Source organism: Mirounga leonina, unplaced genomic scaffold, assembly GCF_011800145.1.
Source record: "Mirounga leonina isolate KUSES-001 unplaced genomic scaffold, KU_Mleo_1.0 Mir_175, whole genome shotgun sequence".
In the NCBI taxonomy this organism is placed as follows: domain Eukaryota; kingdom Metazoa; phylum Chordata; class Mammalia; order Carnivora; family Phocidae; genus Mirounga; species Mirounga leonina.
In genome coordinates, this window is record NW_023270453.1 from 23936251 (window position 1) to 23945895 (window position 9645).

The 9645-nt window shown below is 44.1% G+C and overlaps 1 protein-coding gene across 2 annotated transcripts; it reads right to left on the reverse strand.

Annotated features, from left to right (window-relative positions):
• Positions 1-469: 469 nt before the first annotated feature.
• ZNF597 (zinc finger protein 597) lies at positions 470-6245 on the reverse strand. Of its 2 annotated transcripts, none has more exons than XM_035022115.1 (4): positions 6123-6245; positions 5651-5736; positions 4673-4799; positions 470-2772 (listed from the first exon to the last, which is right to left on the reverse strand). In XM_035022115.1, exons 2-4 carry the CDS (start codon positions 5681-5683, stop codon positions 1661-1663), a joined length of 1272 nt encoding a protein of 423 aa, XP_034878006.1. In that variant the 5' UTR covers positions 5684-5736; positions 6123-6245; the 3' UTR covers positions 470-1660. The 2 variants fall into 2 exon arrangements, with proteins under 2 accessions (XP_034878006.1, XP_034878005.1); XM_035022114.1 differs by having other exon boundaries at positions 6051-6245.
• Between the last annotated feature and the right edge of the window lie 3400 nt (positions 6246-9645).

Here is a 9645-nt window from a genome sequence, read left to right on the forward strand (position 1 = left end):
TCAACAACATTTTGCTCCTATATTTATATGTAACAGCAGTATCTAAAGATCTATATATTGTCAAGTAGTTTGGTTAAACTCTAATTTTTTTTAAGATTTTATTTATTTATTAAATAAATTTTATTTATTTATTTAATAAATAAATAAACGGGGAGAGAGAGAGAGACAGAGACAGCGTGAGAGAGAACACAAGCAGGCAGAGTGGGAGAGGAAGAAGCAGGCTTCCGCCTGAGCAGGGAGCCCGATGCGGGGCTCAATCCCAGGACCCTGGGATCATGACCTGAGCTGAAGGCAGTCGCTTAACCAACTGAGCCACCCAGGCGCCCCTCTAATAGTTTTCTGTATGTATTTTTCTCTGGCGATCAGGAGGAAATTTTTTTTTAACCAAAATCCAACTAAAACCATAAGGACTGTACTCTATAGAGTTTGCAATCTCTGATCTGATCACAGGAATAGGAGTTTGAACTGGAAGTCCTGGGGAATCTTTCTGTTGCTTTATTACCATACACATTAAATCAGACTTGGGATAAAGCACAAAGGCAATGAAAGGGTTCTAGGATGCGTGTGCACAGGGTAGCCTCCATGATGATTATCCTCACCCACCCGTCTCAGCCTTCCTGGCTGCTTGTGGTCCTAACACAAATGCCAACACATAACAGGGTTGAAGAATGCACAACCTTCAGCATCAGAGACACCCAAGGTTAATGCCAGCTTCAGCACATTCCTATTTTTGTCTTAAGCAAGATACTGACTTTACGAGGGCTTCAGTTTCCTCGTTTCTGAAACGAGGATAGCCCTTTCTCTGTCAAATTTATCCTAAAGATTAAATTAGATAATACCCCTAAAACATCTAGCATGTTCACTAAACAAGAGTTACTGTTATTCATAGAAAGGCAGGTAATGTACTTTGGTAGAGACTTAGAGGTAACTCCTTCCAGAGAGGAGCAAGTATCTTTCCCTAGATCAAGTCGGGTGCCAGGAAAGGCTACAGTCAGATTGCCAAAATTCCTTGCAAATGAGTCACAAAGGCAGTGGCATCAGAAATATGAGAATGGAACTCCAAGGATACTAATAGCCATTACGACACCAACTTGCCCATCTATTTGGGAACTTTTCACACAGGCGTAAAAGCTCCTAAACCACATCAGAAATTCACATGTGAAATATCATCTCTTACAAATGTTACATTTAGTTATAACCCAAAAAAGTGTAAGACAGAGACAGATTACTTTCCTAGATACTAGATCTGCAGAACTGGCCAAAAAGAAAAAAAAAAAGAAAGAAAGAAAAAGGAAATTCTCCTTCTTCTAAAACTTACTTAGAAACCATGTAACAAAATTAAAAGAACTTCTAGCCAGACTTTCATTTTAATGAAAACTGAATTTAAAAAAAAGTTCCATATCATTCTCTGGCTCATACAAATGGAATGTGAACAGTGACTGAGTTACTGAGTTAGAATCCTGGCTTCATTCACTAGCTGTGACATTATCCTTCTTCAGTTATAAAACAGAAATCATAGTGCCTAAAGCAAGGTTGTGATGGAGACTAAGTGACATGTGACATAGGATGCATGTAAAGTGCCTGGTACATAAAGGGTAACTGGTCCCCAGTTTGCAGTATAGATACTGAGAAGCACAGCGTTAATGAAAACTTGCTATATTTACATGGTGGTTTTCGTATGGGTTTGCTGATGAACAATGAGATGCATATTCAACCTGAAACTTTTCCCACACATGGTACATTTAAAAGGTTCCTCTCCTGTGTGGTTCTTCTGGTGGCATGCAAGCTCTGAGTCCAAAATAAAACTTTTTGCACATGTTTTGCATTTATGGGGCTTTTCCCCTCTATGAATGCTCTGATGGGAAATAAGCTCAGAGACACGAAGGAAGGTCTTCGCACACTCAGGACATTTTAAAGGTTTAAATTTTGAGAACAAAAGCATATTTTCCCCACAGTCACTGCAGTGTTCAGAGTCATCTGCATGGCCCTGCTCGGGGAGGACGAGGTGTGAGGACTGCCCGAAGCACTTCACACACTGCATGCACTGGTACTGGGTGGCTGACGTGTGCGTTTTCTCATGCAAAGCAAGATTTGTTTTCTGCCCAAAATATTTACTGCAGTCAGTACATTCATAGGCTCTTTTGGCAGCGTGGGTTTTCTGATGCTGTGACAATCCTGGGAGCCACATAAAACCTCTCCCACATATGCCACATGTGTGGGGTTTCTCCTTTATGTGGATATTCATGTGCCGAGACAGATGTGAGTGCTGGCGGAAGCTGCTGCCGCACTCAGCACACTTGTAAGGCTTCTCGCCAGTATGGATCCTCCTGTGTGTCCTCAGGTTGGCTCTATGATTGAAAATCTTCCCACAGTCACCACATTTATACTTTTTCTCCCCTGAATGAGTTTTCTGATGCAAAACAAGGTATGAGTTATCACTGAAGCTTTCGTCACATTCAGGACACTTGTACAAATTTTTGGCTTCTTCCCCAGGAAATTCAAGAATTTCAGAAAGTGCTCCGGTTCCTAAACACTGAGACAGTTCTTGTAATGGGGTTTGGTTTTCAATGGTAACTAATAGGCTTATGAACCTTTTCTTGCAAGCAGGAGCTCCACCTGATACTTTCCTTTCTGGGTCTCCAACTCCAGTCTCAGATTTTTCTGGGTAATAGATAAGGGGCACAGTGATGGAGGAGTTTTCTGGGGCAAGTTCTTCAAATCCCGCAGACTCTAGATTTAACTGTTGAGAAATGTCAGTCTTGCCTTCCCCTCCTGTTGATAAAAACAAAACAAAGCAAAGCATAGATAACACCCTCAAGTGGTACTGGGGAAAGAACAAGCTAGTTACACAGGGACCAAGAATCTGTAGATGGCTTATCCTAGAACCCAGACACTCATACTATACAAAATCAGGCCAGCAGGCTCTACTGACTTCCCAGAGGATCTAGTTGTTAGTGATCCTGTGAGGAGGAAGCGGAAAAGATGTGTAACTATGTTAGGGTCCAGCAGGATAGGAACTAAGGGCAATCTTGGTAGATGCTGTCTACAGAAGGTTTCCAGTTAGTCTCCTGAGTCTCAAGAACTTTTCATCATTTAAGGAATCTCAAGTGACCGCTGAACAACCACAACTGGAATAGAGATTGGGATTCATATTTAAGAGAGAAAGAAAGAGAGCAAGTGAGTATTTTTCTACCTAGCAGAGAAACAATCTGGTTATTAGAAATAGTTTTATTGTCATCAGGAGAGTTCTTCAAAATTTCTTTACCTCTCCTGGAGGAAAGATCAAGGTAGAGCTGCCATGCATACAGCAGCCAAATGATAACTGGTCTCACTGCTGGGATGGCTGATAAAACTTGGGCTGCCAAAAAACATTCTTTTTTAATATTTGTCCAAATATTCTTAATTTGTAAAGCCAACATATCAATATAAAAGGGGTCTTTCCTTCCAGAGAAACAGCCCTATGACTGCCCTAGTACACTGCCTAGAAAGGATTTCTGGGCTGCAGTGCAGTGTGGTTTTGCTGTTTTGAAGAGACCAAATTCAGGGATGCCAAGATGGCTAGAATTTGACAACAAAATACTGGGGACAAGGCAGGTGCCCAGGCAGAGCTCTGGACATCTAGGTAGGGCCCCGTTAAGACTTGGGCTGAACATTAATCTGTAAGTGCACATGAAGAAACTACCCCAGACTGGGAAAAGAATCATCAAAAAGGAACACAGAGAACAATCTTCAGAGTTCACATCATACATAGTTCAATAGTTCATGTTCCTGACAGTCAAGATGGAACACACAAGGTATCAGGCAGTATCCTCAGAAAGACATTGCTTTAGCAGCAGGTCAAATGGGCCCTAGACTAAAGGCTGCTCTGAATACACCCTAACAAAACAAAAAGCAAGCCCTGAAAGGATCATACTGATCCCAAGTAACTTAAATGCAAAGTCCAAAAATATTTTTAAAAATACAACAAAATGAACATCCAACAACATAAAACTCACAATGTCCAACATCCAATCAAAAATTATCAGACATGTAAAGAAGCAGAAAAATATGACCCATAACTAAGAGCAAAATCAACTAACAGAAACAGACCCAGAAATGACACAGATGATGAAACTAGTAGCAACAATGTTAGAATAGCTATAACTATACTTCTTATGTTCAACAAGGTAGAGGGAAACATGAACATGATGAGGAGAGAGATGGAAAATATGAAACCTGAGTTACGATATAGTTCCAAGAGTCAACCCTAGTCAGAGACAAACTCTACTCAGGCATGGGAACATTTCTGCATATAGTTCCCCTTACGTGAAAATGGCATAGCACCCCCTTAAAAGTAAATCAATTTCGAATCTTTAGTAGATGACAGGAACCTATACTCATGAGGTTTTGCAAGTAAAACTGTGAATTGACTTTAACAAATATTTGGGAAGATTACTGGATACTGCCATATCTCATGCAAAACCACAGTCACTGTACTAGATAGGCTTTTTTTTGGTCTTTAAGAAATCATCTCATCCTTTGACTACTGCACTGTCGTGCAAGTTCTTGTCATATCCACATAGATCACCCAGAAAAAGGTCCCACGCCCCCATATCAACATGTGAATGAGACATGAAATCCTGTTCCTAGAACTGACTAAAGTTCCGAAATGCAGGAAAAACAACTGCCTTACCCATCAAGGCCATATCCTCGAAACACTCCTGTGTAGTGTCTCTGCTGAGGGACCTCTGGGCAGGGTGCAGACTCACATACTCCTCTTGAGAAAAATACACAGCCAGATCCTCAAACAGCATTGGCCCCTGAAACAACATGAGAGCCCATCTCAGGACAAGAGGCCCCAAGGCCACCCCCTCACTCAGTTTAGGAAGACTGAGAAGAGCTAGAAACATCAGAACCAAGGGAGGAAGGGGCTTGGTGTAAAAGGTTCCTGAGTGCTGGGGATGGTGTATAAGTGGGTTCTAAGGGTGGTGGTGGAAACTGGGAAGGACATAATTTCTGAGACAGTGGTATAAGGGCCAAGACAGTAAACTGTAAGAAGTTCTAGAAGAGACTTCTAGAAAAGATGAGGGAACTCTCAGGGAGGGAAATCATTACAAACAGATGCTCTAAGGGAAAGAAAACTGAGCAGCTCAGGAAGAATCATGAAAAGGGACAGTGGTTCCAGTGTTCTCCCAACATCCTTCTGCTTGATAGTCTCTCTCCTCCTTGCACATGACACTCAACTGCTAAGCTCTCTTTAGAATCATATCCAGGCCTAGTCCTCCTTCCCTTAGTTTACCAGTCTTATAAACCAACAGAACCTCAACGTGATTAAGAATCACCTGGGGTTTTTGTTTCTGTTTATTCAAAAGGTGTGGGATGTGCCTAGAAATCTGCAAGTTTGAGCAGCATTCCAGAAAACCACTTTGAGGTACTCTGATAGCCTTCTCCAATGGGCCCTGCTCCCAGCTGGTGGTTCTGAAAGGAAGAATGTGATACGCCATTTCTCCGAAGTGCCTGGTCCCGGGAAGACAGCTTGATCAGAGGGCTATTTGGGGATCGGGAGCCCTCCCACCGAGACGGGCATTCCTAACCCTCTTCCAAAGGAAGGCAGGCAGAGGCCGGAAAGTAGCGACAGGAACTGGGACCCCGAGAAGGGACCTTATCTTACCTGGGCCCCGGTTGTTGGAAGCGTGGACGCCATCTCAGGGGGTGGGAGTGCCTTCCTCAAGTGGCCAGACTGACTTCGAGACAGATCTAGGAAGGGAGAGAATCATCCTCAAGAAGGGCCAATTTGGCTGCAAAGCCCCTCCACGGACTCCCAAGGCTTCCTCGCTTTCCCAGCCCCTTTAAAACCTGAGCCGGGGGCGCCTGGGTGGCTCAGTCGTTAGGCGTCTGCCTTCGGCTCAGGTCATGATCCCGGAGTCCTGGGATCGAGCCCCGCATCGGGCTCCCTGCTCAGCGGGAAGCCTGCTTCTCCCTCTCCCACTCGCCCTGCTTGTGTTCCCTCTCTCACTATCTCTCTCTGTCAAATAAATAAAATCTTTTAAAAATAAATAAATAAATAAAACCTGAACTGAAGGTTCCTCTCCGCAGCCCAGCCTCGGAGGGGCCGACTCCTCGGCGGGCCAGGTCCCACCTACCGCTCCGAGACTAGTGATGTTAGAAAGTCTCCCGCTACCAGGGCAAAAAGAGCAGAGGGCGACGCCCAAAAGGCACTCTAGACCGAGAGCCACAGCCACTGCGGAGCTCCCACACTCCTCTACGCAGGAGCTGCCGGGAAAGCCGCCGGAACCGGCCCGCCCCCATGCGTTCATGAAACTCTGCCCTGTGATTGGCCAGCGGTACTCCGAAGGGGGCAGTCCTTCTCGTGTGTTGACCAATCGAGTACGTTAACAGAGGACAAAAACTCGCTGGGCATGCTGGGAGATGTAGTTTTCCTTCTGTCTCTCGAAGTAAGTATTTCCGGTTCCGCTGCCTGAGTCTCCAGGGTGAGCTCCTGCCCGCTTACCTGCCGGCCGGTAACTGTGTGAAGAGGTGGGGTGACCCCGGAGCGACGTAATGTTTCAGGGAAGAAGGAAAGTAAGAAGACAGGGAGATTCCGAACCCGAAGGACTATTGGTACCGAAATGTGGGTTTGGGCGGCAGTGCTCCGTGGGCCCAAAACGTGGGTCCGGCCAGGGTGAGGTGAGTGGCCACGAGTGCAAGTCCTAGTCTTGGCCTGAGCAGTAAAGTCCGCTGTGTTTTGGGCGGACTGTGGGGCCGTGGAGTGAAAAGGGGTGTTTTCTGCGTGGATAGAATTCAGATTGGCTTCGACCAGGTTGCAAGTCCATGACCCAGTGCATTCTAGGGGCGTTGTGCCCCGCGACTGCAGCCGAGCTGAGCCAAATCAGGCTCAGAGACACAGCGGAGTCTCAAGCGGGAGTAAAGCCATTGGCTTGCTTTGCGAGACGCCGTATGCCTCCTGATACCTCACATTCGACCTGTCCCATTGCCACATATTTTACACTTCACTGACACTGGGTGCGGTGGTGTAGGGATTTGGAATTTAAAACTGAGCTCGTTCTCAAGCTTTGCCACTGATTGCTTGGGTCATCTTGGCCAATATACAACTTTGCTTTCCTCAGCTGCAAAGAGTTCCAAATGCTTCTCCTCAGAGGGTAGTTTCAAATAAGTTGTCAGTTTATAAAGGTGTCAATTTACAAAGGTGAAAAAGCAAGGATGATAGGTACCTTAATAGAAAATACTGGGTAAGTCTCAATAATTATTTTCTTATTCTAGTGCCAGACATGTGCCTGTGTCTAAAAGGTTACTCAAGAAATTGTTGTATGGTTATTGAAACAGTATTATCAGAATTGACAAAATAAGTAGTGGAAACCAGTGGAATGTCAGACAGGAAAGTTTCAGTTGCAAGTAACAGAAAACCCAACAAAACTATGTTCAAAAGTAGGGCAGATACAGATTGGTTAATTCAGTGGCTCAGTGACACCATCAAGGTCTTAATGCTTCCATTTTTCTCCTCTGCCATCCTTAGCATGTTGGTGAAAGGGACACATAATACATGCAGACGTGCATTGTGCCAGATACCCATCCTAAACCAATCATTATCAAGGGTAAAAAGACTATACCTACCATAATTGGTTTTGACCAACCATGGTTCACCCCCTAGCACTGGGAGAAGGACCCAGCCTCCCCTGGCCAACTACCTGCACAAAATCAGGGCTCTGTTAGAAAAGAAAAAGAAGGGAGTAGAACAGATATCAAATCGGTAACTAAGAGCATCTGCCACAAGTGACATCTGTTAACAACAAAGATCTAGGCCTTCTGACAATGGGTCACAAAAGAAGTATCTAGAGGTGGGCGCTAGGGGGAGGAGAAAGGTGGTGAAAGGACAGGTAGAAGAATGATAAGGAAAAATTTCCCCACAGGCTAGACCAATCCAAAGCATAAATGTTGAGGAAGAGCTAACAGCCTGGTACGTGGAGGTCTAAACTGAAAGCACATTCATTATCGAATCATGGTAGTGCTGAAGTAGTCATATTCCTCCCCCCCTTCCTTGTATTTAATGCTATTCTTATGTCAAGGATATCTCATTTAGGGCTCAGATTCTCCTGATTTTGATTTTTGGCCCCTTCACCAAGAACAAGAGGCTCTTATGGCCTTTTCCTTTGAACTTTGGTCTCATAACAAAGAAATAAACACAGTTTCCAATGACCAGAAGTGAAGCTTGTGGTATTAACTCAATGGATAACCAGAGAGAAAGAGTTATCTCTGAAATGGGAGAGGAAACTAAATCTTCCCGAGACCCTCTAACTACCAAAACTGAGCAGAGTAGATCAAGAAGGGAGCTTGAAAGATTGATCTTGCTTAAAGTAAAGAGATGAGATACAAAGTCTAAGACCAAGATTGAAAGAATAAGACTGAATTATATGCCTAACTTTGTTTTTTAAAAATCAGAGATGCTTGACTATATATCCATTATATGTTCAAGTAACAGATTTTTTTTTTTTTAAAGATTTTATTTATTTATTTGAGAGAGAGAGAGCATGAGGGGGAGAGGGTCAGAGGGAGAAGCAGAGCAAGGAGCCCGATGCGGGACTCGATCCCAGGACTCCAGGATCATGACCTGAGCCGAAGGCAGTCGCTTAACCAACTGAGCCACCCAGGCGCCCTAACAGATTTTTTTTTAAGATTTTATTTATGAGAGGGCGCCTGGGTGGCTCAGTTGGTTAAGCGACTGCCTTCGGCTCAGGTCATGATCCTGGAGTCCTGGGATCGAGTCCCGCATCGGGCTCCCTGCTCGGCAGGGAGCCTGCTTCTCCCTCTGACCCTCTCCCCTCTCATGTGCTCTCTGTCTCTCTCATTCTCTCTGTCTCAAATAAATAAGTAAAATCTAAAAAAAAAAAAAAAAAAAGATTTTATTTATGAGAGAGAAAGAGAGAGAGTAGGGAGAGGAGCTGAGGGAGAGGGACAAGCAGACTCCACACTGAGTGCAGAGCCAGATACAGGGCTCAGTCTCCAAAACCAAGAGTCCGACACTTAACCAACTAAGCCACCCAGGTGCCCCTCAAGTAACAGATTTTAATATTCAAAACTCACAAATCCTGGGGTGCACAGAGACTGGTTAAGATTCTCTCCCTCTGCCCCTCTCCTCCCTGCCCCCCCCTCACTGACACACTCTCTAAAAAAAAAACAAACTCAAAAATCCTTTTGCCACAACCTTCTGACAAGCTTCTTCATTTCAGCCTTTAACATATCAATAATAATCTGTATGTATTAAAATTCTTTCTGTAGCCAAAGATCTGCTGTTTCTCTGAAGATCCCATTATCTTTCTAAAAATTAAAAATAACTTTTTATAGGAGCGTCTGGGTGGCTCAGTCAATTAAGCATTCAGCTCAGGTCATGATCCCAGGGTCCTGGGATCAAGCCGCAAGTTGGGGCTCCCTGCTTGGCAGGAGGTCTACTTCTCCCTCTCTCTCTGCCCATTGCCCCCCTCATGCTCTCTCGCTATCTCTCAGTCTCAAATAAATAAATGAAATCTTTTTAAAAAATAACTTTTTATTATTAGAAAAGCAGTATATATGCGTTTTAGAAAGTTAGAAAATACAGATAAGAAAAAACCAGAAAATAAGAGCACTACATTCTTATCATTCAGAGATTACCAA

Coding starts and splice junctions, on each gene's coding strand:
- ZNF597 (XM_035022115.1), bottom strand. CDS start 5,683: ATGGCGTCCACGCTTCCAACAACCGGGGCCCAG. Junction 4,800..5,650: donor TTCCAACAACCGGGGCCCAG/GTAAGATAAGGT, acceptor ATGTTGTTTCAG/GGGCCAATGCTGTTTGAGGA. Junction 2,773..4,672: donor CGAGGATATGGCCTTGATGG/GTAAGGCAGTTG, acceptor TTTTATCAACAG/GAGGGGAAGGCAAGACTGAC.